Genomic DNA, 25905 nt, shown 5'->3' with positions numbered 1-25905 from the left:
TTCGTCTCGACGCGTTTCTTTCGTGAGTTCGCTTCCTTTTTTCGTGTAGGTTCGAACACATACAAGGGAGGAAGGACGATCTCCCCTTCAAGCACGCACGTCGAGGAGAAAAAAAACAAAATCTTCTTTTCCTTTTTTGAGCCCAGGCTCTCTCGGAGGAATCGGGACTCCCTCCAACCAAACCAAAAAACGGTGACGGACTCGTTCAGCTTCACCCTTTCAACTTTCACCCTCCCTCTCTCTGTTCACAAGAAGGGGGAAAACGAAGCTATATATATACAAACAGCTTTTACATAGCCTCAAATCCTTCCAACGCTTCTTCTCAACGAACCACCATCCCAAACCATGCTCCTCCTCCTCTCTCCTCTCTGCACCTTCCTTCTCCTCCTCCCCTCTTCCACCACCACCCTCGCCCAAAACACCACCACCTCGTCGTCCTTCTGGTCCCCACCCCCTTCGTCTGCCTCCCTGCCCAACTCGACGCTCTCTCCAACGGAGCAATGGTCCAACCTGGTGGGCAACTTGATCTGGTTCTACGACGCTCAGAGATCAGGCAAACTTGACGACGAGCCGGGGACGACGCCGGTGGGGGTGGTTGGGAACAGGGTTGCGTGGAGGAACGATAGTGCTTTGGAGGATGGGAGGGAGGAAGGGGTCGATTTGGTGGGCGGGTGAGTGCGGGAAGTGAAAAGAGAGAGAGAGATGGGTTTAAAGAGAGCTGATCGTTTGGTTTTTGGTTTTTTGGGAGAAAAGGTACTACGATGCTGGTGGTGAGCTCCCTTTTCTCGCTTATTCGCATCTTCGATTAGACTGTCTAGCTCATACCTTTTTTAAATTTTACTAACAGACTACCTCAAATGCACCTATCCTCTCGTTCGTTTCGCTCTCCGCTCTCGCTCTCCTTTTTCAAAGCTCAAGCTCACCTTCGCTTCCGGTCCTTTGGAGCAGACCTTCGTCCTAGCTTCCATCTCGTGGGGAGCGATCGATTTCGGAACGGCCTACGAGAAAGCGAATCAAACGCTGTACCTTGATCGGATGTGTGAGTCGACGAAAAAAAGAAGAGAAACGAAGAAACGAAGAGGACGTGGAGCTGACCTTTTTTTTTCTGCTCGTTTGGATCGGGTTGGATTAGTGAGGTACGGGTTGGACTGGTTGATCAAAGCTCACCCTTCAGCATCGACGTTGTTCGTTCAGGTGGGAGAAGGAAGTGTGGATAACAAGTGAGTTCTGCGTTTCTGGGTTTTCGCTCGTTCTCGTTCTCGACGCGTCGTCCTGCTCGCTCACCTCTCTCCCCCCCTTTCCCTCTTCCCCCTTCTTCTTCCTCAAGCTACTGGGGCGGCGACCTCACCCTCCCTCTTCCCCGACCAGCCTACCAAATCAACCTCACCTTCCCCGGAACCGACGCTGCCGCTTCCGCCTCCGCCGCGTTCGCCTCCGCTTCCTTCCTCTACTCCTCCACGCCCCTTCTCACCTCCCCGACGGCTTACTCCCCGCCTCAGGGACTCGCGAATCAGAGTTACGCGCAGACGCTGCTGGGTCATGCGAGGGAGCTGTATGCGTTTGCGGCAGGGGCGGAACCGAAGGGGGTTTATCAGAAGAGCGTGCCGGCGGTGAAGGGGATTTATGCGAGTAGTGGGTGGGAGGATGCGTTGGTTTGGGCGGGGTTGTGGGTGAGTTGAGGGAGGGGTTGGGTTCTTCTTCCAGGGGGGAGAGGAAGGGGAGAGAGGGGAGGAGAGGGACGACGCGTCGAGAGAGAGAGGGAGTTGAAAACTGACTCAATCATCGTTTTTTTTTTTTTTTGCAGATGGCTCTGGCGACGAACGAATCAAGCTACTACTCGGACGCTCTCACTCTGTACAGCTCTTCGAACCTCAGTCCGACCAGTTCCGTGTTCAACTGGGATTGTTCGTCGTCCCGCTCTCTCCTTCGTTCTCTCTTCTCCCACGAAAAAAAAACAACCATCGCTGACTCTTCCTTCCTCTTCTTAACTTTCCCCACTCTTCCCAACCAGCCATGACCCCCGCCCTCCCCATCCTCTTCACCCAAATCGCCCTCGCTCGACCCGGCCTCGCCACCAGCATCGGAATCGACGCCAATCTCACCGGATGGAGGACCGTCTGCGAGACCATGTTCGATGGGATCGTCGAAGGGAAGGGGAGAGCGAAGAAGACTAGTGGGGGGTTGCTTTATGTGAGTTTTTTTCGAACGCTTTGAGTTTGAGACGGACGAGAAGAGAGAACTGACTTTGTTGGTTGGCTGCGATCCGGATCAGTACGAAGGAGATTCGGACGCAGCGAGTCTGAACCCTGCTTTGAACGCTGCGATGCTCATGCTTCGGTACGCTCCCATGGCGAGCTCGACGGCTAAAGGGGAGAGCTACACTGTCAGTCAATTTCAGCTCTCGTTCGTTTCTCGGTCGAAAAACCGAAGCTGATCTCTATCTCCTTCGAGATCGATCGATCGAACAGACCTACGCTCAAGGTCAAATCGACTACGTTCTAGGGAACAACCCGATGTCGGCTCCTTACGTCGTTGGACAGTGAGTCTCTTCCTTTTCTCGACGAGTTGAAGTTTGAGACGCGACTGATCTCGTTTTCCTCGTTCGACCGCGTTCAGGAACCCCAACTCGCCGAAGAACCCTCATTCAGCTATGGCAGCAGGAGGATCCAACATCGGTGCGATCGATACGGATCCAGTCGTTTCTGCTTACGTTCTTTACGGTGCTGTGATCGGTGGACGTGAGTCTTTTGCTCTTTGGTCTCGTCTCTCTCTCTCTTTCCCTCATCATTCACTGACCCTCCCTCTGACTTTCTTTTTCTTCGACTCGGCTCGATCTAGCCGACAAGAAGGATCGGTTCTTCGATAGACGATCCGACTACGTCGAGACGGAGGTCAGTCTCTTCCGTCCTTTCCTTCGACTCTCGACACGCTGAACCCTTTCTTTTCACGCGTCTCGTCTCGTTCCCTTCCCAGATCGCCCTGGACTACAACGCTCCTCTCCTTACCCTCGCAGCTCAATCTCTCCTTCGACTACCCAATACCGCTCCTTTCTACACTACTCTCGCTGCTGGTTCGTCCCTCTCCCCTCTTCTCGTCCTTTCCCTCTCTCCCTCTCCTTCCCTCCCTCCCTCCTCTCAAAACTCACCCACCCACCTTCTTCCCTCGTTCCCTCTCGCAGACGCCTACTCCGTCCCTCCCGGCTCCCCTTGCGACGAAGCCTACCCGTGCAACGAATCAGGAGGTCTCTCCGAAGCAGCCAAGATCGCCATCGCCGTCGTCGTCGTGGTCGTCGTTCTCGGAGGAGGACTGGTCGTGGGGTGGTGGTGGTTCGGGTGGTTTGGTGGGAGGAAAGGGGGGAAGGGGAGGTAAGAGGTTTTTAGATGGGTGGGAGAGGGTTGGGAGAGGAGAGAGGAGAGGGACGATGATGGACAATCTGTTTTTGCGAAGCATCTAGACTTTTAGTGCGTCTTGCCGTTTTCTTGCAGTTGCATATCTTAACGAGTTTTACGATTTTTGAGGGGGGGGAGGGAAAGAGAGAGGAACGGAAGAGGGAGTCGGAGAGAGAAAGGAAGAGCACGACGGACGCGTCGAGCGAGGGAGCGCAAAAGAAAGGAAACGAGCCAGACTGCTCTTGCCTCGGCTGCAACGACCCGCAAACCCGACGAGCCTCAGAAAAGAGAACAGCCTCTGGAGAGAGCGTCCCGATGCGAAGACGAAGAGAAAGAAGAACGGCTGAAAATGCAACGAGTACTCACGTCGTTTCTTCTCCGATCCCCAAGCGAGCCCTAGACTAGTCTAGCCTCACGAACGCAGATTTTCGCCCTTCGGAAGACCACAGAAGTCGTGAAACGAGTGTGAATGAAAGGTCGAGACTCAAGAACGGGGTTCATGCGTAGAGATTCTTGCTGAACAGGAACAGAGGGGTTTTCTCCGCTGGGGGAGGGAGGGAGGGGGGATCAAACCGCGTCGGAGGTTCGGTCGCTTGGGCCTCGCTTCTCAACTTCACATTTTTTTCGACCCCTATGGCGTGTCCTGATGTTGTTTGACAGAGGAACTGGAGACGAAGCTTTCACAGAGCTTGACGAAGAAAGGCCAGGCCGTTTTTTTTTTCGAGTTTCGACTCGTTAGGAGACGAAGGCTTTCGATTCTCTCGCGAGTTGTCGGAGCAGCTGTCTCAGTCCTTGAGTTGTGAGAGCTGGTAGTGTAATCTCATGGCAGAGGTGGAGCGCAGCGTGAATCAAAGTCAGCAAAAAGGCGAAGGGACTGCGAGGAAACCGCGTCGCGTTTTTGTTTAGCCTCTCCTTTTCAGTACTCACAGGTCGAGAAGTCTGGCAGAGACACGAGAGAACAGAGAGGAGTATCATTCTACCCGTACTAGCATCACTGCCGTTGATCAAACCTTCACGTGAAAGATGCTTTCTCATGCTCGAAGGACCATCTCGTTCTTTTCGCTCTCTTTCCGTCGCTCCGACTTTCTCTGCCTGCCCTACAACACCAACACAACTGCGAGAACCTCTCTCTCCTGCTCAAGACAGAAAAACAGCTCCTTTCGACTCCTCGAGTTCTCGACCAGCGGTCGATTGCCTCTCTCACAAAAGAACGAAGGCTGAGGGACGAGATCGAAATTTGAGGAGGAGCGGCACTTCTGACAGCTTCTGATGCGAGCTCAAGCGTCGACTCGTACCCTTAATAGGCGATCTCGTAGCTCAGGTATATCGGAGGCTTTTCTTTCGATTACCTCCCTCGTTCGCTTTTTAGAACACTTGTTGCCCCGTCGACGAGACCGCGGGAAATCCGTGCTGCTACTACCAGAGACGTCCAGGCAACCCTTTCAGGTCGAAAGTTGAGAACGAAGGTTGCTCGGAACGCTCTGTTAGGAGTAGCCCGAACAACAAGCGAACCAAACTCTCCTTGGGAGAAGCTTTCGTCGAGGTCAACCCGAAGTCGGTTTGGTTCCTCTCGAACGGTCTCTCTTTCGCTGACCTCTTTTCCCTCGCCTCTCATCGGCTTGACTCGAGGGCTGAAAGGGAAAGACTTCAAACATGGGAAACAGAGGAAAGAACAAGGGGGTTATCCATCTAGGATTTGGACGGGATAGATGCAACAACAAAGGGAAAGGTGAAACGTTCAGCCCCATCGCGCTTTTTCCTTTGTTCTCTTCTCCCTTCGCTCTCTCTCTCCGAAAGTAGAGCGCCGGCTTTGAGAAACTGAGACTCTCACCCACCTTCTGGGATCTGCTCCCTCGATCGGTAAAGAGACGGGCGGGCGATCCCATCGCCCTTTGATGATAGACTTTCAAAGCGGGGAAGCTTGGAGCGAAGACGCGCGCGGAACAAAAAAAAAGAGTAAAGCAGCCACGGGCCAACCTTCTTCCCTCTTCCCTGGAATCGCTCTCGATGCAGGGTTTTTTTACTGGAATCAAAGGGCGTACTACTTGGTTCCCGAGGGGTCTATCTACAGGTTCGTCTAAAAAAGGAAAGAGGTCGGAAGGGCTAGTCTAGCGAAGGACAGGTAGATCTTTCAACAATGAAAGGGAGGGAGGGGAACGGGACGCGCGGGTACACGACGACTCTCCCTCCACAAGGCGAGACGGTTGTAGAAGTTTGAACGAAAGAAGTCAGCCGCGCAAAGGAGGAGATCGCCTTCCCCCCACAAAAGGGTTTGAACTGACGCGTTGGCCATCGAGCTTGGTCGTTTCCAAACTTCGTTCGAGGTTGTGTGGTTTCACTCTCGCTGTCGAACCCTTTCTCCCATTCATCGAGCTTGAGCTTGCCAGTTTTCCCTCCGTCTTCCCTTGTTCGTTCTCAACAAACGTCCAACATCGATCATTTTTTTGTCCTCCCTCCTTGTCCTCCTTCCTTTCGTGAGTTTGCCCTTTTTTTTTTGGTTTGCTTTCTTTTTCAAGAAGGGGGTCCCTAAAGACGGACGCGCTTGGTTTAGGCTCTCTTTCTGACGCTCCGTTCACATTCATTCACGCCCTTCACCTTGCCTCCCTCCTTCAACATCCATCTCTTCCCCTCGATTCCTCCTTTCCCCCTTTCGCGTTTCTCGACCTTTTCTTTCGGTTCCTACTCGACGGCTCCCCTTCCATCTCCATCCTCATCTCGACAACTCGTCTTTGTTCGTCTCTTGCAGAGGAGCAAACGGTCTTCCATCGTCGTACCAGCCAGCCCCGCCCCTCCTCGTCGCTCCCTCCCTTCCTCGTCGGACGACTTCCTTTGAACGCCAACCTCGAGAGAACCCATCCTTCCTCTCCTTTCGACGACAACGAACTCCCTCATACAAAGGACTCTCAGCTAGACCAGCTTTCCATCCTACGACTTTTCCCAGAGAAGCGCTCCCTCCCTTTGAGCCGACCTCAACAGAAACCGTTCCTTCCTTCCTCCTCCTCCGTCAGTCTTCCCTCCCTTCCTTCCTTCCTTCCTTCCTCTTCCCTTCCTGCCATCTCAACCTGCAACCATCCACTCTTCTTTCTCTCGCCTCCTCTCGCTTCTATAGACCAAGCTCATCCTCTTTTTTCTTCTTTCTTCGTTTGAACGGTCCTTCCTTCATTCAACCACAGAACTTCAACGTCTCGCCTTCCCCGCCTTTCCTCTCTCAATCCTGTCCTCCTTCTTCTTCAACCACACGACCACCCTCCCTCTCCTCCCTTCGCCATGACCGACGTCTATGGATACTCGTCTTCACCTCCACCGCCTCTCGATACGTTCAACTCGAATCTTCTCTTCGGAGGAGGAGGTCCCTCGTCGCCGTTCCTCCCAGGGGACGAGGAACTGGACGTCGACGCCTCGTTCGCCTCGTCCATGTCGATAACCTCCGACCGACCAGCCTACCAATCCCCAAGCGTCTCTCCTGGATCTCCCTTCGTTCCTCTCCCTTCCACCATTCACTCAGCCATGGACGTTTCCCCAGCCTACTCCCTCAAGTCGAGCAAACATCACTTCGATGCCCCCTCTCGCCCTCCTCCTCCTCCTCCTTTCAACGCCTCTTCCTCCTCATCTTCCATCAAAACGATCCGTCGACCTTCACCACCTCCCCCTCGCCCTTCCTTCTCTCGAGTTCGCTCAGAGTCGGCAGAGCAGAAGAAGGCCGTTCCTTCAGCCTCGGGAGCCAGTCGACGAACCTTCGGAAAGGAGATCTCGGTCAACATGGATTCTCCCTCGAGGTCAGCCGCCGCTGGTCCTACGACGGTCAAGGCTTTGGGAGGGTTGATGGGACCTCCGGCTCTTCCTTCCTCGAACGGATCGCCGTCGACGATGGGAGCTGGGAAGAACTCGTCGGGAGGGAAGACGAGAGCGCCGTTGCCGAGTCAGTGGAAGACGGTCAAGACGATGGGAGGAGGTTCAGAACTGAGACGAGGAGGGAAGTTGTTTGCACCTGCAGGGCCTTCTCGACGCGACGTGAGTTCTCTTCTTCATCCTCGTTGTTTTTTTTTTGGCGAAGGGAATCGAAGAAGAAAGTCGATGTTGACGCCGTCGTTTCCTCGCCATCTCTCTCTCGTCTTCCTCCTCTCCTCCAGTCCGACCCCGTCTTCCCCGAAACCGGTCCAGTTCCCTCCTTCAATCGCCCAGCCTCCCAGGAATACCTTCCTCGCTCCTCCCTCGACATGGACGTCGACGACGACGAACCTCCCTTCCTCCCATCCATCCCTGCCTCGCCGGTCCAACTCGCAGCGTTCGACGGAAACTACGACGACTTCTTCACCGGCTCCCCTTCCACCGCTCCCGCTCACAAAACCACCTTTGGACGACCTCAATCCTCCTCTCCGGAATCCTCTCCCTCGTCGAAACGGTCGTCGTTCGGTAGCCATCGGTCCTCAGGCGGAGGAGGGAACCTCTTCGAACGAGCCTTCTCCGCTGGACCCGCCTCTGGTCCTCTCTTCGGCGGTCCTCGAGCAGCAACGCTCGCTTCCAGATCTCGACTCGGACCCTACAAGCGACCCGCTCTCACCCACTTCCAAACCTCCAACAACATGGACGACGCCAACACCTCTCCCTCCCAATCCTCCGCCTACCCCATCCTCACCAACACCTCCCTCGCCAACGGAGCCGCTCCTCCTCCTCCTACCGACGGAACCCTCTTCGCAGGAGCCACCTTCCCTCGAGCTCTTCCTCCCATGCGACGAGCCTACTCCGTCTCCACCGAGCAGGTTCACGTCGAACTTCGAGTCGACTCGTCGCCGTCGGCCAGCAACTCGTCCCAGTTCGAGGATTCGCCCTCCCAGCTCTCCGTCGGAGTTCAGCAGGAGTACGCTCAACGACACCACTCCAGAGTCGTTCGATTGGCCGATGGAACGGCTGCTTTCCGACCTGCTCGAGAGGGAGAGACGGCAGAGTGTGCGATGAAATCGCCGATGAAGGAGAGTTCTCCTTCGTCGATGTTTGGAGGATTCGGGAGCAACGAGAAGGATGGGAAGATCCTTCCTTGCCACAGTGCGAAGGAGGATGGGTTGATGAGGATCAAGTGCTCGACGGTGAGTTTCTGTTTCGTTTCGTTTCGTTTCGTGTCGTCTCGTCGAGTTCGTCGTCGACTCGTCCTGACTTCTCCTCCTTTCCTCTCTCTCTCTCTTTCTTCAGCTCGACGATCTCATCAACGGAAAGTACGCCTCCGAGGTCTCCAAGTTCCACATCATCGACTGTCGATTCGGATACGAGTACGCCGGAGGTCACATCGAGGGAGCCGTCAACGTTCAGACCGAGGAAGAAGTCCACTCCTACCTCCTCACTCCTGGCTCTGGAATCTACGCCGATGGATCGTCGTTGCCCGAACCCAGCACCAGTGCTCACGGAGCTCAACCTGGAGGAAAGCAGATCATCGTCTTTCACTGCGAGTTCTCTAAAAAGAGAGGTCCCGAGATGTGAGTTTCTCGACGCGTTTCCCCTTCGAACGACGACTGACCTTTGTCCCTCCCTCTCTTCTCTCTCTCAGCGCCAAGAAGCTTCGAACCAACGACCGAGCTCTCAACCAACCTTCCTACCCTTCCCTCTACTACCCCGAGGTCTACATTCTCGAAGGAGGCTACTGCGAGTTCTTCAAGCAACGACCCGTTCGTCCTCGTCTCCTCATCGTCGCTCCTTCTTCTTCTCGTCGACCTTCGTTCTGACCTCGAGCTTCCCTCTCCTTCTTCTTCAGGCTACCTGCAACCCCAGCCGATACATCGCTATGGACGATCCTCTCTACCAGGACAAGCGATCCACCGACATCCAGGAGTTCCGAAGCAGGAAGTTCGGTCGAGCTCAGTCCTGGCAAGGAGAAGTCCCCTCCAACCACTCCAACTCCCTCTTCTCCAACGCTACCGTCCGACCTCACTCCTCAGGACCTCCCATCCTCGCCTTCGCCGCCGCTACCGCCGCTCAGGGGAAACGTCGAGCCGCTGGAGGAATGATGGTTCACGAGGAGGAGGATCACTCGGACTTGTCGTTCTCGTCGGCGGATGGATCGCTCGGAAGTCCTTGCGCCGCTCCTAGGTCGAGGAACTTGCTCGGACCTGCTGGACCTGTCAGTAGACTCAAGGCCAGGGTCGCTATGGATCGAACCAAGTCGGTTCCGTTGGTCAGCCTCATGGGAAGGGGACGATGAACTTCTCGTCGCGTCTCTCTCTCTCTCTCTCTCTCTCGCTTCGAACTCCCTCCCTCCCTTCGCCTCTCCTCCCTACCTTCCTCGGTCAACACCTCCTCCGGCCATTCCTTTCTTCGTCTTTCGTATCCTTCTCTTTCCCTTTGCACGCTCTTCTCTCTCCTTCGCGTTTCTTATCTCTCTCGAATTGTCTTCCCAAACTCAGCTTCTGTTTCTCCCTCCTCCCTCTCTCTCCTTCTTTACACCTCCTGTCTTTTCTTTTGCTCTCTTGCTCCCACTTTCATTCTACCTCACGACGCTCATTGATAACCTTCTCTTTCTCTCGAACACACGTTTCTCTCTCTTTTCTCTTTCTCTTTCCTACCTTACGTCCTTCTCGTTCCCAGCCTCGTCTCTCTCGTTCGTTCTCTCTTTGATTCCCTAGCATTTTACCTTTCCCTTTCTTTAGCATGGGATGGGACTCTAGCAGTCCCTTCCCCCAAACCAACCTCACTCGATTACCCTTCTCTCTAGCCTTTTTTTTTACCCTTATGGTCTCCTTTCTCTTCTCTAACGTTCTTGAAGACACAACCTTTCAGTTTCTAGCATTTTTCTCAAACCTCACACGCGCGCTTTTCCGGTCGCCTCACCCTATAGTTTCTCCTTCTCGCTTTACCTTACGCTTCTGATACACACACACACTAGGTGGTGCTGCTTTTCTTTCTCACAACGACTCGATGGTCTTTCGCTTCTTTTCACCTCAACATCTTGGGGAAAGAAGAGGAACGAGAGCGGACGAGGAGAGGAGAGGAGGTCGACTTCGACATGTCGCTCCCAAACTTCTCTTTCAAACCATATGACCTCCTGGTTCTCCTTCCCTTCAGTCTACCCACTCAAGGTCAGCTCCCCCCCTCACCACCCCCTTGCTGCTCTCGAGCCTTTCCCCACCGTCTCGTCGTGCTGAACAACCAACAAGCAGGTTCGCTCGGACGCGCCTCTCAAAGCGACGCTGAGAATCGATCGTTCAACAGACCCCTGGGAGCTCTATCTTTCCGGTCCTTCCTTGAACAGGAACTGCTTCCCTTTCACTGTAGGTCAGGCTCTTCTTCGCACTCACCTCCTTTTAAACTCTTCGAGAAGACTGACGGCAGTCGATTGCTTCTTCTTTTTCTTGGACGAGAGCAAAAAGAGTTCCCAAGTTTCTCGCTTGACGAGTTGAGGCTCGACCAACACAGGCTCCCGCCTTTCTTTCCCTTGTAAACTCGAGCTTGACGAGCTTCTCTTTCTTTCGCAGGGACCCGTTCGTCTTCACCTGCCTTCAACTTCCTTCCAAAGGAGGAATGACCAACGAGAGTGGGAAGGTGAGAGCCTCTCTTCTCGTCTCTCTCGCTCGAACGAACGCGTCCCACTTCCCCTTCCCTCCCCTTCGGTTCGTTCTCATCCGCAGGCTTTCATATACACCTTCACTCCACCATCAAACAGCACCTCTCATCGACGCCTTCCCGAGCTCTGGGTTCACTGGCTGCCCAAGCCACCGCCTGTTGGGCTACCGACAGCGTCGACGACGGAGGGGATTGGGAGGATGAGCTTGAGGGATCGGACGCCGAGGGCTGCCAGTGGGAGTGGGAAGACGGAGGAGAGGAGGGAGGTTGCGAGTTTAGTGGGTGGGACTGATGAGGAGGGGAGTGAGGAGGGGAGTGGGAGTGAAAGTGGGAGTGGAGGAGTGAAGAAGGGTGGGAGGGTGGGCTGAGAAGAGGAAACGACGCGATGGGCGATGGTATGATTTCTTCGGGGAGCTGAAGCGGAAGCGAGGGCGGGAAAATAGCCGAGCACAGGTAAACGTTCATCGAGATCAAGGCTTCGTGGGACGAGATCCAAAGATACTGCAGGAGAGAACAAAGAAGGAAACACGCGACGCGGCGGTCAGCTTCCGTCGATTCAAGTCCTCGTCGTCGCGTCCTTCTGGCCATCAAGGCTCCAACGTCTTCACCGGAACAAGAGTAACCTACTCACCTAGTTCCGACTCTAACGTTATCACTCCCCTCCTTCAACGCCTCCTTGAAATCAGCACTCATCCCCATGCTCAACTCCAACCCTCCCTCCTCCTTCCTTCCCCAGCTGCCCTTCTCAACTCCCTCCGTCGAGCTCAATATCCCCTCCAGCGTATCCCTCGTCTCCACTAGCCTCAAGAAATCAGGGTTCCTCGTTCCCTCGGCGTGACTGGCCTCGAAACTTCCGATGGTCATCAATCCGAGCAACCTCAGGTGAGGACACTCCTTCACGACGTGAAGAGCGAGAGCGAGGATCTCTGGGACGTCAGGGGAGAGAGGAGTGGAGGAGGAGATGGGAGGGATTCCTTGTTTGTTGGATTCGGAGGAGGTGTTGATCTGGAGGAAGACGTTGAGGGGAGCTGGGTGGGGAGGGGAGATGGAGGCGAGGGAGGTTTCGATGAGGGAGGCTTTCTTGATGGATTCCAGGGATTCGAGAGCGAAGAGGTTGGGGATGGCTAGAAGGAGAGTGGGAAAAGATAAGCCTTCGTGATCAGTTTCTACGAGCTTTGATGGAGAAAGGAAGAGGAGCGACGACGAGGGAGGAGATCGAAGGCGCAAGGGAGCAGGACGTAGAAGCGAAACTCACCGGTCGCGAGCTTGACCTTGTTACTCTGCAGGTTTCCTACGAAGTGCCACTGGATGTCCTTGGGGAGCTATCGAGACGAGACAGGGAGCGTGAAGTTAGCTCGAGAGCTCAAGGAAGGAAGGAGGAAGTCGTTGAGCTTCCGTTCGATCTGTAGATCGAGCTCACCTCTTTGGCCTTATCCGAAAGCTCCTGGATGTAGTTCTCTCCAAAGTGACGGTGTCCAGCGTCGTAGAGAGCCATGATGTCGGACGAAGGCTTGATCTGCAGGGTGTCGAGTCACGAAGGGAAGGAAAAAGGGAAGGGAGGAGAAGGTCAGCTCGTTCGTCCTTCCTTCTTCGTCGATCAAGCCTCTCTCTTCCCATCGGCAAAGAGCGAACCTTCGAGATGGCTACAAGTCGAGACTTTAAAGCAAGGAGGTCATGGTCAGCGCAACAATAGAGCTCTACACAGAGGGAGGAAGGAAGAACTGACCTTCTCCGTTCCAGCTGACCGGACCTCAGCCAAAACACCCTCGATGTTCTGCTTGAGCTCAGCAGCTCGTTCAGGCGTGTATTGAAGACTGGACATGGTTCGGATCTGTTGAAGGATGGGTAGCTGAGGTCTAGAGAAGAGTTGAGATAGGGATCTTGTTGCGGTTTTGATCTGCATGCACGTCGAGAGGGAAAAAGGAGAGGGAGGTCGAAATCGACTCAGCGCTTCTTTCAGCCCTTCTCCTGTGCTTCTCTCCCTTTGACCACGACAATCTCGCAAACATGGAATCATCGGAAACACTACCGTCGTCATCTAGGAGCTTGGATCCAGTGCTGACTTATCGCTTAGCTACCTGGGACGACGAGGAAGAGCTCAGGAAGATGAGGATCGCTTGCGGTGAGCTCGACGTCTCCTTCCCCTTTCCCTTCTTTCCTTTCGAGTGAGCTCACTTCCGTTTCTCATGCGTTCAGGATGGGGAGAGGAAAGTGTAAAAGGTCGTCTACGTCGCTGCGAGCTCGGAATCGAGTTTCTCTGTCTCTTCTTCCTCGGACTGGATCCCGTCGGGATGTGAGCCGCCGTTTCTCCTCCCTCTCTCGACGCTTTTGAAGCCTGCTCGTCACACTAGAGAGCTGATACCAACCTCTTTGCTTACAGGGCATCTATCGAGACAATCGACAGTGGAGGAAACGACCGAACTCTTTGCGATCTCAAGACTGGGAGGGTGATGATCTGTTCGTCGCATCTCTTGCTTTCGCCCGCTGTATCTATACCTTTCGAGTGCTGACTGCCGCGAACTACTCTTGCCAATAGCCAGCCTGTACATCTACTCGGACTTCCAAGGACGAAACCTAGGCAACCGAGTTCGTCGTCTCTCTCTCCGCTCTCGTCTCCTCAACCTGACCTGCTTTCGCTCGCAGATCATGGGCCTGCTCGAGCTCGAATGCTCCTATCTCGGATTGAGGACGTGCACAGTCCATACCATGCCTTTTGAAGAAGACGGGAAGACGGAAACCAAGACGGTGAAGTGGTATCGAAGACGAGGATACGTTCCGATCAAGGCGAGTTTGGACGCGCGCATCGAATCTCTTCGAGAAACGTTTAGAGCTGATCACCGGTTTTTGCCTGCACCTTCTCTCAGGAACATGGGCTTCGATATGGAGTAGTTTTATCTGCGTTCCTTGAGAAGGCAGTCCCTCCTCTTCCGAGCGATGGGTCGACGCAGCCGGAGGGGAGAGTTGGACGGCCTTGGCCGCTCCCTCTCGCGTCGCTGGTTGAGGAGGAGAGGAGGCTTCTTGAGTTGAAACTGGATGCATACTAGATATAGGAGAATGTAACGACGCACGACGAGCTCAAGGCTCGAGAGCAGTAAGAACGATGATCTGCCGACGCGACGGAGGGTCGCTTGCTCTCCCACACTTCCTTCTCTCAGTCCTTCTTCTACAAGCAGGGAGTGCTCAAAAGACACAAAAAGCCCAGAAAGATGAACTAAAATTATAGTCACGTCACTCTAGAGTCTACAACCCGCACAACAAATTGAGAGTCCCCGATCACGAAAACGAAGAACGAAGAATCGACACCAAGTTCACGCCTCTCTTCCCTGCTACTACAAAACACGATCCGCAAAGCCTACAACTAGAACCCAAGGCAAGTCAAAATCCGAGATGTAGATAGATGCAACGTGACGAACGGAACAGTCCCAAAAGAAGAAGAGTCCAAAACGAGGCGAGGCGACGATGCGAGTTCCAAACACACCTCCCCTCCTTGAGCTTGAATCCAGCTAGACAAGCTGAGATGACGCATTTCCCTCCATCACACGTGGAAGCCCCCATGCGAACTCCGGTCAACGCAGAACAATCGGTGCCCAGCCCGCTGAAGAAAGAGGGAACGAACGAGAGGGGAGGAGATGATCAGACGCGTTAATTGCTCGACGAACGAAGCAGATTGGAGTGGAAGAGAAGACGAGAGAAACTCACGTCGATCGGCATCCTCCACAGGACTCGAGCTCGAACTGAGTATCGAGGCACTCGTAGGCTCCGTCCCTTCCAAAGCCAACCGAGCAAGGGGTGAGGCCAGCGGGGCAGAGAGCGTGCTCTCGAGCGATCTTGTCCTTCCTCTCCTTGAGGAGTCGATCTCGACGACGAGTTGGAGCTTGAGATCCAGAGATGGCCCCTCCAGAACAGGTCACTGAGAGAAGAAGAACGGCAGGAAGAAAAAGAAAAGCGAGAGGTCAGCATCTCTCGTCGACATCGTCGAAATGTGGGATTTCCAAATGTTTGAACTCACAGGCGTCGCTTCGGGTCCCAGAGGCGCATACATCACATCGGCTGCTCACAGCATTACAAACTGAAGAACCGAAAGGGATAGAACGACGAGGTCAGCGCCAAAAGAAAGCGACGATGGACCTTCGACGCGACGGACGAACCTTGAACGCCTGAGAAGAGAGAAAAGAGAAGGGGAGATATCAGTGATGTATTCGAGAAATACTACAAGTAGGAAGATACACGTACTGGGAGTAGTGTCATAGCAGGCCTGAGCGGAAAGAATAAGAGAGGAAGACGGACGTCAGAGGGACGCGTCGACGTTGCGATACTTTGAGCTGGGCTCACGAGATTCCCACAAGGAACTCCGCAAGCATAGCCGGCGTAGCCGTTCACAGAGTCGAAGTTCAGACAGATGGAACCGATAGCCGAGCAGGCGATTGGAGCATCGTTCGCTAGCGAAGGCAAAGTCAAAGCAATCAACGTCGACGTCGCTCTCGGAGGGGAGAGGGGACATACTGTTTGCGAGTGTGAAGAGTCTGCAATTGTCAGGACTGGCCGAGCATTCCTTGAAGATACAACAAGGGAATACGGTTGAAGAACGGTCAGTGACATGCTCAAAGAACGACGGGACGAAGACGGAACTCACGTTCGCCGAGCAGGGGATATTACTGCAACTACCGCCAGCCTCGCTCGAGTAGCTCCCACCAACCAGTAAGCAAGAAGCGGCTGCTACACTGGCGTCGAAGCCTGAGGTCACTCTGCAAATGAAGGCGAAACCGATGCTGCCAGAGAGGTCCAGGACGTCGTACGAGAAGCCGGGAGGGCAGATAGAGGGAAAGTCGGGACACCTGAAGGTATTGGTGGCACTGGGGCCGGACCCGACGAAACTTTTTTTTTTGTACGGAACGAGGATGAGGGCGTCAGCGACTTTAAGCGGATTGCGACGATTGAGAGAAATCAGACGAAACGCGACTCACATCTGAAAAAAGGAGAAGGTGGGACAACGGATGGAGTTGGGATTATCAAAGATGAAGTTCGGGCTTCCGCACTGGAGAAGGAATCACGGTTAGCTGGCATGATGTTCTTGTTGTCGGCTCGCTCGTTAGACTCTCTTTCCTTTTTGAGCTCCCCTTCTCCCTCTCCTCGAAGGCCTGCCCAAAATCAACGCGAGAGCAGGAGAAACTTACTCCTCCTGTATTGCCGGAAGCAGAAATATAAGCAAGCGTCCCAACTCCGCAAACCTCGATCGTACGAACGGTTTGGGCGAGAGTAGAGGACGTGACGACGAAAAGAGAGAAGAGAGAGAGGGTCGAACGCATTGTCGAGGAGGAAGAAAGGAAAAGTGATGGGCCGAAAAGAGGACGGAAGCGGGTGGGTGAGGGTTGAGAGGGAGAAGGGAAGGGAGCGAAAAGATACCTAAGGGAAAACAGGCTCAGCGTCTGTCGGCTCACGAAGAGGCGTTTGATCTCGGTGTGTTTCTCGGATCCTCTTCACTCACCACGATCAGGTTCTCGATCTTTCCAAGAAAAACAGGAAACAGTAGTAGTAGTCGGAGTCCTGACCAGTTTAGTTCTCAGAAACTTCAAACATGTCCCACGCAAACCGAGGCAGAACAGAAAGGAGGTCAGGAACCGAAAGACGCGACGAAGCAATTCAGCGTCGAGCTCTCACCGTCAACGATCCCAAGCCTCTTCGATCTCGTACGAACCGGTTGGATCGGAAAGAAAAGAAGAATCTCCTTCGTCCATCGAAGAAACGAGAGAGAGATAGGAACCGAGACTGCTGGCGTCGCATTCCTTCGACCTTCCCCTCCCTCTCTCCTTTTCGCTCGAGCCCGTCAGGTAATAGTGAAAGCGTGCTTAGGAAACAATCGTTCAATCGCACTCGTCGTTATCAAAGAACCCGAAATCCTAGGCGACCCAAAGCCCTCGTCGTCGTCCGCCCCTCCCGCTCTCTCACTCCCCAACACACCTCCTCACGACCCTGCCCTCCTTCTCCCCCCTCTTCACCAACCCCTCAAAGAACCCCACAATATCCCCATCCAGCTTCGCCCACTTCTTCAATCTCTCCACAGGCTTCGGATCCAGATCTATCACCTTCACCGAAACCTCTCTCCTCTTCTTCTCTCGTTCCTCCTCCTCTTCGACGGGAACCCTAAAGATGAGCGAGCAGTCCTTGAACGCTGCCGAAAGCAGGAAAGCGATGATCGTTTCCCTCTGAGACCAGTCTTCGGTGGAGGAGGAGGTGCCGTTGAAGGATCGAACAAAGTTGGCGAACTCGTCGAGGTTGGGTTGAGGGATGTCTTTGAGGTTGTCGTTGTTGGTGGGTGAGAGGAGGAGGAGGAGACCTTCGATGTCGAGGGGGTCGAGGGAGGATTGGAGGTTGGCTAGGCGAGGGAAGACGGGAGAGGTGGCGAGGTGGGGGAGGAAGAGGTTGGAGAAGAGGGTGTAGAGGTCGGGAAGGGAGAGGGTGGAGGGTGAGGAAGGCGAGAGGAGGAAAGAGAGGGAGGAGGGCTAGATTGAAGGTGGAAAAGAAGGTGGGCGGAAAAGGGTGTCAATCGAAGGTTTGAAGAGGAAGAGAAAGGATGGAAAAGACGCGACGAGGAGGGAGACGAGAGACGAACCTCTCGAGGATCAACGATCTTCCCGTCCACGAACAACCTCAGACTGTTCCCCTGTCCATTATCGTCGATCCATCCCACCCAAAGCTGTTCCAGAGCTCTCGAGACTCGCTTCCCGTCTCCAGAGTAGAGATCTATGGGGCAGTAGTCGGAAACGACGCCGGGCAGCGAGTCGGAGGAGTGAGAGGAGATCTTGGAAGCCTTGAAGGGTCGGTGCATGCACGTTCGGCAGTAGGTAGTCTTGAGGTATTTGGTAGAGCCTGAGAGATGTGTCGGAGAAGGGAAGAACCCCCATTTTGGCTGGAAAGAACGAGAGCGGGAAAGGTCAGCGACGCGTCTCGCGAGAGCGATGGAATCTCTGGAAACGAAGCGACGTGAACGCACCTTGATCTCAACAGCCAGCACCCTACCTTCACCCTCCCTCTCCCCAGTCAGATCATCCACCAACAACCCCACCTTCGAGTCCTTATCGACCCCTCCTCCCTCGGCTTCCTTTCTCCACTCCGCTCTCCTCCCAGCGCTTCTCGCCTCCAGCTCCTCCAAGAAGTCCTTCTCCAATCGAACAGGTTCCTGACCAGGCATGAACTCCTCTGTGAGAAGAGGGAGCATGACTTGGTTTCGAAAGAGGGTGGAAGGGTCTTGAGGAGGATGGATCTGGTCCGGGTCGGAGGGGAGGTGAGGAGGAACGGGATCTGGTCGTGAAGTTTTGGCGATTCGGAGGATTTTGTTGTTGAAGGAAGGGTCGGGAGGTCCATGATAGCGAAAGACGATGTTGGCTCCTCCTAGAAGAAGGCGAGAGAGATGGAGGAGGGTCAGCGAGAGGGGAAGGAGAGGGCAGTGTGAGCTCGAAGGAAGCGAGTTGAGCTCACCTTCAGAGGAGTAGAGCCAGTCTTGAGCTGAAGTTGATGCAACGGTCTTCATAGAGGCCATCGTGTATGAAGCGAAGAGCTGTACAGCGAGAAAGTGGGAGCCTCAGCAAGTGAACGAGGCGAAAAAGAAAGTGGAAGAGAGCGGAGGAGGGGGAGGAGGATGAACTCGAGGTGGAGACGGAGGAGCACTTTCTGCCGTTTTGAAGCCACGCGAAGTTTTAGAAGAGATCCTACTTGACGACGAGAGACAGATGCACTGCTAGAGGGTATCTGGATATGCGAGATGCTGATGGTCGGGAGCAAAAGCATGCGACAAAGGAAGGAAGGAGAGGGCGATTTCGAGTTGACCTTCGACGACGACCATCTCCTTCCCTCCCCCTCCTCTTCTTCCTTCCCTTCTCCCTCCCTGCCCTCCTTCTTTCGCTCACATCTCGAACAGACCTAGCCCAACCCGCTCCTCGAACCCTGGACCTCCCTCTTCTTTCCTTCCTCCAGCAGCAGCCTCCTTCGATCAGCTCGCTTCTGCTCATGGAACCGTCTCACGTCTTCACCGACTTCCTCGCCTGCGAGGTTTGCTGGAGGGACTTCAATCTCGAAGATCAGACTCAGCAGATCCCCTTCTGGATAACTTCATGCGGTCACTCCCTCTGCGACGACCACGGAGTCGGTCAGTCCACCTTCCTTTCCGAACGAGAGATGGAGGATGAACGAGAGGATTGAACTCGTTCGTTCGTTCTTCCCCTCTCTGCTTTCGCTCTGGGTGGTCGATTGGGTTGGATGGGGACTGCACAGATCCTACGAATCCTCGATGCACCAAATGCGGGACGGAAGGAATTACAACCGAACTGTTTGGACCAAACGTGAGTGAACGAGAGCTCGTCGCCCTTCCTCGACGGACGCTGACTGACCCTTCCTCTCCTTTCTGGTTTTATAGTTGAGCAGTGAAGTAGCCGCTTACTTCAGCCCTGCAGCAGACTCGCTGGAAACCGTCGCTGGCGCCGTCAAGGTCAGCTCGTCTCCAGCTTCCTTCTCACGTTCAGCTTCTCGAGGCTGACTTCCTTCTTCCCCTTCTTCCACCAACAGTATCAACAACAGTACCTCTTCAACCTCGTTCTCTTCTTCAAAGATAAGGTTGTGAAGCAGAAGGTGAGTTCGTTGTGTTGCCCTTCACTCTCGTCTTCGAACTGATGCGACGCGTCCTCTTTCCTTTCGTCAGGGTGTTCTGGACGAGGTCAAGGGACGACTCGCAGCTGGTCAAGAGAGTGCCAGGTCAGTCAAGCTCTCTCTCTACTCGCTCTTCCTTCTTTGATGCTGATTTGGATCAACGTTTCGACTTCTTCGATGCAGGAGGGTTCAAGAGCTCGAAATGGAAGTCGGTCGTCTTCGCTCCAAGCTCGATCAACGGACGAATCGAATCGGTCCCCCTTCTTTTCCTGGAAGCAGTGTCGATGGAGATGGAAGGAAGAGGATTCGAGATGTGGGGATGCACAGTGATCCGTGAGTTTCGTCCTCTCCCTTCTGCTCCACTCCTCGTCGCGTCTTCGTCAAGACCCTGAGCTGATCCGCTTCTCTTTCGTGGCATCCTCTTCTTCTCAGGACCCATCATCGAGCTCCCAGCTCTGCCGGTTCTCTCCACAACGCCCTCCCTCCTCATCGAGTCTCTATACAACCCTCGAAACGAAATCCAAGCGCTGCAGCAGCCGCGACCGTCAGCTCCCACGTCGTCAACGGTGTTCGAGATCCTGGTCCTAGTGGCGGAGGTGGGAGAAGTCGAGGGAACGAGAATGGTGGGATGGATGTCGTTCGACCGGCTTCTGGTCTCGGGTGAGTTCTCTCGTTCTCATCTCGTCGTCCGAGGCGCATACATGCGTCCGTTTCCACGCGTCGCTGACATTTCCTCCCCTTCATCCTTCTTCCTCTCCTTCCCAAGTCAATACGCCTACAACCCAAACCGTCGAGCTTCGGCTACTCCAGTCCAACGATCTCAGTCCGACGCCAACGCCTTCCAACAACAGCATCAGCAGCAACAACAACAGCACCAAGTCGTCCAACTCCCTCCTCTCCTTCCTCGAAACCCTTCTCGACTCGGCCATCACTCATCTGCTGCGCCGATACCCTCTCGATCTCAAGCAACTTCTCGAGCGTCGAACCAAGCTACAGCCGGAGGAGGACCTTCGATTCGAGCCATGGCGACCCCATCGATTCAACATCGCCCAACGAGTGTGGTTCAAAGCCATCGTCGTGAGTCTCTTCTTCGTCCCGATTTCTTCTATTCCTCCGTCGCTGATTCTTCCATGCCTGCCGTCTTTTTTCTCAGACTCCTCCTACACCCCAATCCGACATCAGTTCCCTCCTCCACCCCATCAACCTCAGCCTCAGCACCAAATCCACAACCAACCTCCTCCTCCAGCTACTCCTCGTCCCTCCACAGGTGCTCGAATGCCCTTCTACCCCAGCGGAAACGGAGTCCATCTTGGAGCTTGCGGACAGAGCCAAGGAGGAGGAGGCGGAGGAGGCGGAGGAGGAAGACCGTCGAGCAGGATGATGATCGAGGAGTACGATTTCGACGATCAGGGATTCGGGATGCCTGCTGGAGGAGGAGATGGGTTTGGAGCGAGTCAGGGTAGTGGTGGAGCTCCGTTTGGTGGTGGTGGGATGAACGGAAGAGGGTACATGCCGAGGTGAGAGAGAAGGAGGGAGGGAGGGAGGAAGGACGACGCGTCGTTCCGTCTCTTTTCGTTTTAGCTTTTTGGTCCTCGGGTCCGTGTTCGTTCGTCGGGTCTTGTTTCTTTCATCGATCATCTTTTAGTTCTTCTCCCTGATGTCTGTTTCTACGATCTCGATGATTGAGATGGTAGGAGAAAGGCTCTTTTCTTCTCCAACCTTTTGTGACGACGAGATGGACTCGAGTTCCCTCCCTCGGAAGCCTTCAGCACTCTTCCCTGTTGCGGTCTCGAAAGGCGAAGATAAACACATATCTCTATTAAGTCTAGCCAGGCTAACATCGTCTTCCTTTCCGTCTTCCTCCTTCCCTCCCGGCTCCCAGCTCCCACTTCCCCGTCGAGCTCCCTCTCGGATCCCCCAACCCCTCACACAATATCCTTCAGCATCCCAGCCGAGGCCTCGTAAACTCCCAAGAACACAGCTCCTCCAGCCGAGATCCAAAGCGTCCTCGGAACAACTCCAGAGAAGAGCGCGCCCGCACCCTCGGTTTGAGCTATACGAGCTAGACGGGAAGGGATGGAGAGGAAGGATTGAGATTGAAGAGGCGGTGTAGAGCTGGTGGAGGAAGCGAGGGAGGGGACGAGCTTGGGGTTCTGAGGAAAGCGAACGAAAGGAGAAGAAAGGTCAGGTTCCGAGACGCGTGAAACGGAGGGAGAGGGAGACGCGACTCTCGTTGCCTTCGACGAAGCGAGGAGCGAAAGAGAGGCAAGGAGAAGTGATGGAACAGAGCTCACCTTAACCTCCAGCATGACTCTCGTCTTCACAACGTCCAGCGGCGTGGTGAGAGCAGCGGCGACACCTCCGGCGACGGATCCACAGAGAGCGGCCTCGTGAGGAAGCGGTTTCCGATCCAGGAAAGGTTCTGTTGCGAGAGTTGCTTTTAGGTACTCGTAGAAGGGGAATTGGATGGAGGTGAAGGGAATCTAGATGGTTCCAACAGCGAAAAAAAAAGCAAGAAAAGGGCGAATGAGAAGAGTGAAGGTGAGCTTTCATTCGCTCCTCCCTCGAGCTCGACCCAGTTCCTTCTTCGCAAAAACGAGACGGGAAAGAGACTCACCTCTCGAGCAACAGTCATTCCAAACCCTCTACTGAACCCTCTCAGACCCTCCGTCCTCCAAACCATCTTGGCAGCTTCCAAACTGCTCCCTTTAAGTCCGTACACGCTCGTCTGAGCTCGAGTTTTGATGACCTCGGTTGGGACCCGAATGAGGCAGGCGACGAGCTCTCCTGAGCTTGCTGCGAGCATGTGGACGAGAGGAGCTGAGAGGGAAGGGAAGAGGACGGGGAGAGTGTGGTTCTTGAGGGTCTCGTAGGTGGTGAAGAAGGCGGCGGCTGAACGAGAGGGAGGGAAGGAGAAAGGTCAGCTCACGCGAGCTTCGAAGAAAGGAGATGGCAGATCGAAGCTTTTCCGGATGAGAAAAAACTTTGGAAACGAGAGATATGCTGCTTACCTCCTGGAGCTCCTCCTACAAAGACTGATCCGATCCCCTTGTAGACTCCCTTGAATCCTCCGCTCTTGATGAATCCTTCCTTGGATTGAAGTCGAGTTTTGAACGTGTCGATGGGGAAGAAGAGAAGATCTACGGAAAGTCCAGAAAGAGCTCCTGCCTACAACACAGAGTCCAAAGGAAGCCAAGAGCGAGATTACGGGAGAGTGGGAAGGAGGAAGGTCAAGATCAGGATCGATCGGCCGATGTTGAGCTCGCAAGAAGTGAGTCGAGGAGGAGGAAGGGGAGGGAGGAGAGTTGAACGAACGAGGAGAGCTTGAGGGAAGGTCGGCCGAGACGAGGACGCTACTGGAGGGGGTAGAGGGGAGTCCAAGGAAGTCATGCGAGCGAGGAAAAAAGGGAAGGGGAAAAGGGTCGTGAAGGAGGGATGCAGTTGAAGGGGAGGAGGGAGCAAACGAGGTCGAAAGGTTCCCTCTGACTTCCATCTCCTCCTTCCCTTCCCTCTCCCTATCGATGAGCTCTTCTCTTGACCATGGCCACCCCTCGATCCCTCCTCTCCCTCAACGACGACATCCTTCGATAAACCCTCGGTCACCTCCTCTTCGACACTCGTCACCAACTGCTCGTCTCTCCTTGCAGCGGTTACTACTAGGTCATCACTGCACGCGACTTCGCGCTGGACCCTACGATCTGAGGCCCTCCGTCCTCTTTGTCTCCTTCTGGGATAGTCTAGCCGGTTAGAGAGGTGTTCGAATCCCTCAGAGATAAAGCTCTTTTTGGACGTGGTCGCTTCACTCCTTCTCTCGATCCGAATCGTCCCACATGTCGAATCCATCTACATCCAGGCCCAACAGATCCTCCTTCAACTCCCCGTTCGCACGCTCGTCGTCCTTGACGAAACTCATGCCCATCTGCCCTCCGCCGCCGTCAGGTCGCTCTCTTTCCCTCCTCCTCATCCTTGGACCGACCTCGCGACGATCGTCTTCGAAGGAGCAGTTTGGTTTGACTTCGTCGGGGAACTAGCGAACTCACACCATGTGAATTGTCGTCTTCATCTCTCGGACTGGTCCTTCAAGGTGTTGGTCCTCGAACCATCTCCAGTGGTCGGCGGCGACAGACCGGTGGTCGAATTGCTCATGGACCCAGAGCCTAGTGCTGCAAGGCAGACCTTCCTGAAGGAAACGGAGAGGATTGTGATCAGAGTTGGTAGTCCGTTCGCTGAGGAGTTCGAGAAGGAGTTTAGGGAGGAAGTGGGGAAGAAAGTCGCGGGAGGGTTGGACGCGTTCGAGAGTAGGATCGCTTCGATGATTGTTTTCGTTGATGGGGATGGGAGGAAGAGGAAGTTGTTGTAGTGGGATGGAATGTGGCTTAGTTTTTGCTGTAGGCGATGAAGACCTCCTCGGAACTTTTCTGAAAGAGAGAGGGAGGGAGAACGACTTGAGAGAAGTTCAACCGACGCGTCTTTTCACGTTCGTCTCTTCTTCCTCTTGTTCCTTCGTTCCAGCATCCTTCTTTTCAAATACGACACCTCAAGTATTATTGCATATCGAACCTTCGAAGCGAGAGCAAAACGCACTCCCTAGACTTCTCCCAACGACACTTGAGGTTCAACCTTTCCTTCCCTTTCAAGCAGCCAGAACAGCACAACGGTCCAACACACCAGCTTTGTTGAATGGATTAACGGCGAGCTTGAGCTTAAGGCTCAGTAGCGGATCCTCCCAAGTCCCCATTTCTAATACATCTGACGAGATAGAAGGGAAAAGGTCGTGGCAGGGGATCACCGACTGACGTCGACGAGTTACTGCTTGGTTTCACGACGGTGAAGCTCGAGCAGCTTCTTTTTTGCTGGGAGGTTGAGTGATCGTGTGGAGAGTCGAAGTGGCGCTCGATCGAACTGGACGGAGAGGGAGGGAGAGAGGCTGGTCGAGTCGGTTGGGATTGGAATCGACGACGTGTCTCGATTCTTTTCCTCGGTCGTTTTGCTTTGATTACGGTCAGCTCGACATCCTTCTTCAGTTCGGTTTCTCAGAGGTATTCAAATCTACCTGTGCTTGTTTTCGTGCAACTCACTTCTCCATCGTCTCGCTGAGAAGGCGTCGGAAGAAAGGGAAACGCTCTTCGACGCGTCGACTTTCCCATTTCTCTTTCCCTCCTCCTCAAAGACAGGCGAAACGAACATCAATCGACTCTACTAACCCTCCACCTCTTCCAACAACCTCCTCTCCGTCCCGTCCTCGTCCACAAACACAATCAACGACGCGACCCTCCTGTCGAACTCACTCAACCCGACCTGGCGCCTCTTCTCGACCTCCCTCCTGAACCCCTCTTCCACAGCCTTCGCACACAACCTAAACTCGATCCTCTCCGTCCCTCTCAAGAATGTCTCCTGGTCTCTCCTGCGAACTCTGAAAAACAGATAGACAACCTCTTCCTCTAGCCCTGGAATGTTAGGGAGGTCGAGCTGAACGACGAGCACCTCAACCCCCCAGTCCGCGCAACAGAGCCTCGAGTGTAAGGTGCTCCCGGACTTCATTTTGACATGCCAAAGCATTCCTTGAAAGACGATCCTCTGCAGTCGTTTCCAAGGCTCAGGTTTCGTGGCGAGACCGACGAGTTCCAAAGGCGATGCGTCTTTGAAGGGTCCGCGGATGCTGAAGGAGGAAGTGGGGTCGTAGCGAAAGCGTAGCACTACGAGTGGGAGTTGGAGGATGATGAGGGGGAAAGGAGGAAAGAAGAGGCGGTCGAGACTGAAAGAGAGGTAGGAGGAGGGAGGAGCAGGTGGGGAGGTTGAGCCGAGGGACTTTGAAGCCTTGTACAACAGATAGAAGAGTCGAAGAGACGTAAGCGAGAGGAGAGTTCAGCTTATATTACTATCGCTACCATTTTTTTTTTTTGGTTTGCTCGAGTTCCAAGAGCTCACCTAGAACATAATCCTTGCCACCTCCTGGAGGACTTGGACCCAGCCGGAGCTCTGAAACGAAGCTACCCACTTCGCCGTTCCTCCCCTCTACCGTCAGAACGCCACCTTCTCCAAAAAGAGTCTTCCAGTGCGTCATAACGGTGTCCCTCGTTGGGTATCCTGTGAGATCGACGATCCTGTAGAGGTGAGGGAGACCGAGGAGGTGAAGGGTGGAGCAGGTTCGAAGGATGGAGGTTCGGTTGAGCGCTCGAGGAGTGTCAAGCAGGAGGATTTGGAGGATTTCTCGAAGGACGTCGTAATTGAGGGAGAGGAGGATGGGAGGAGGGGATGGCATTTGAGGGACAAAAGAAAGAAGGGGAAATCGAGATGGAAGTCGGGAGGGAAGAAGGAGAAGCTCGCA

General features: G+C 54.3%; 9 protein-coding genes across 9 annotated transcripts; 5 read left to right on the top strand and 4 right to left on the bottom strand.

Moving 5' to 3' along the window:
* Positions 1–183: 183 nt before the first annotated feature.
* On the top strand, positions 184–3510 carry BDY24DRAFT_398855 (glycoside hydrolase family 9 protein). The gene is made up of 14 exons (XM_076641747.1): positions 184–671; positions 754–770; positions 848–873; positions 949–1039; positions 1133–1220; positions 1328–1670; positions 1805–1904; positions 2012–2190; positions 2273–2383; positions 2469–2539; positions 2617–2738; positions 2839–2891; positions 2974–3070; positions 3179–3510. Exons 1-14 carry the CDS (start codon positions 346–348, stop codon positions 3367–3369), a joined length of 1815 nt encoding a protein of 604 aa, XP_076493819.1. The 5' UTR covers positions 184–345; the 3' UTR covers positions 3370–3510.
* A 2957-nt stretch (positions 3511–6467) lies between these two features.
* MIH1 (putative tyrosine protein phosphatase MIH1) lies at positions 6468–9802 on the top strand. Its single transcript, XM_076636257.1, has 5 exons — positions 6468–7400; positions 7520–8473; positions 8577–8857; positions 8929–9046; positions 9133–9802. The coding sequence occupies exons 1-5, from the start codon at positions 6657–6659 to the stop codon at positions 9577–9579; spliced, it is 2544 nt and encodes an 847-aa protein (XP_076493818.1). The 5' UTR covers positions 6468–6656; the 3' UTR covers positions 9580–9802.
* A 1605-nt stretch (positions 9803–11407) lies between these two features.
* Positions 11408–12759, bottom strand: BDY24DRAFT_417746 (pyridoxal phosphate homeostasis protein; the record flags this gene model as incomplete). Its single annotated transcript, XM_076643765.1, has 6 exons — positions 11408–11438; positions 11569–12061; positions 12193–12259; positions 12358–12453; positions 12570–12593; positions 12664–12759. 6 exons carry the CDS (start codon positions 12757–12759, stop codon positions 11408–11410), a joined length of 807 nt encoding a protein of 268 aa, XP_076493817.1.
* Positions 12760–12944: 185 nt separating this feature from the next.
* On the top strand, positions 12945–13826 carry BDY24DRAFT_417745 (uncharacterized protein; the record flags this gene model as incomplete). The annotated part of the gene is made up of 6 exons (XM_076643764.1): positions 12945–13059; positions 13134–13230; positions 13318–13394; positions 13474–13523; positions 13581–13690; positions 13802–13826. The coding sequence occupies 6 exons, from the start codon at positions 12945–12947 to the stop codon at positions 13824–13826; spliced, it is 474 nt and encodes a 157-aa protein (XP_076493816.1).
* Positions 13827–16879: 3053 nt separating this feature from the next.
* Positions 16880–18465, bottom strand: BDY24DRAFT_343804 (inositol-pentakisphosphate 2-kinase; the record flags this gene model as incomplete). Its single annotated transcript, XM_076637533.1, has 4 exons — positions 16880–17437; positions 17548–17844; positions 17929–18326; positions 18414–18465. 4 exons carry the CDS (start codon positions 18463–18465, stop codon positions 16880–16882), a joined length of 1305 nt encoding a protein of 434 aa, XP_076493815.1.
* Positions 18466–18765: 300 nt separating this feature from the next.
* Positions 18766–21305, top strand: CST9 (SUMO ligase CST9). Its single transcript, XM_076641746.1, has 9 exons — positions 18766–19080; positions 19206–19273; positions 19348–19419; positions 19497–19559; positions 19630–19682; positions 19761–19910; positions 20010–20237; positions 20344–20654; positions 20731–21305. The coding sequence occupies exons 1-9, from the start codon at positions 18942–18944 to the stop codon at positions 21096–21098; spliced, it is 1452 nt and encodes a 483-aa protein (XP_076493814.1). The 5' UTR covers positions 18766–18941; the 3' UTR covers positions 21099–21305.
* A 66-nt stretch (positions 21306–21371) lies between these two features.
* BDY24DRAFT_398838 (S-adenosylmethionine transporter) lies at positions 21372–23052 on the bottom strand. Its single transcript, XM_076641745.1, has 5 exons — positions 22893–23052; positions 22589–22745; positions 22195–22469; positions 21872–22060; positions 21372–21730 (listed from the first exon to the last, which is right to left on the bottom strand). The coding sequence occupies exons 1-5, from the start codon at positions 22965–22967 to the stop codon at positions 21503–21505; spliced, it is 924 nt and encodes a 307-aa protein (XP_076493813.1). The 5' UTR covers positions 22968–23052; the 3' UTR covers positions 21372–21502.
* On the top strand, positions 23046–23341 carry BDY24DRAFT_398837 (uncharacterized protein). Its single transcript, XM_076641744.1, has one exon. It carries the CDS (start codon positions 23099–23101, stop codon positions 23324–23326), a length of 228 nt encoding a protein of 75 aa, XP_076493812.1. The 5' UTR covers positions 23046–23098; the 3' UTR covers positions 23327–23341.
* Positions 23342–25038: 1697 nt separating this feature from the next.
* BDY24DRAFT_170905 (uncharacterized protein) lies at positions 25039–25900 on the bottom strand. The gene is made up of 2 exons (XM_076636255.1): positions 25506–25900; positions 25039–25394 (listed from the first exon to the last, which is right to left on the bottom strand). The coding sequence occupies exons 1-2, from the start codon at positions 25837–25839 to the stop codon at positions 25174–25176; spliced, it is 555 nt and encodes a 184-aa protein (XP_076493811.1). The 5' UTR covers positions 25840–25900; the 3' UTR covers positions 25039–25173.
* Between the last annotated feature and the right edge of the window lie 5 nt (positions 25901–25905).

Source organism: Mrakia frigida, assembly GCF_051309035.1.
Source record: "Mrakia frigida strain ATCC 22029 unplaced genomic scaffold BDY24scaffold_31, whole genome shotgun sequence".
Taxonomy (NCBI): domain Eukaryota; kingdom Fungi; phylum Basidiomycota; class Tremellomycetes; order Cystofilobasidiales; family Mrakiaceae; genus Mrakia; species Mrakia frigida.
The sequence above is the reverse complement of the archived record's forward strand: the minus strand, read 5'-3'. Positions and strand labels throughout refer to the sequence as shown.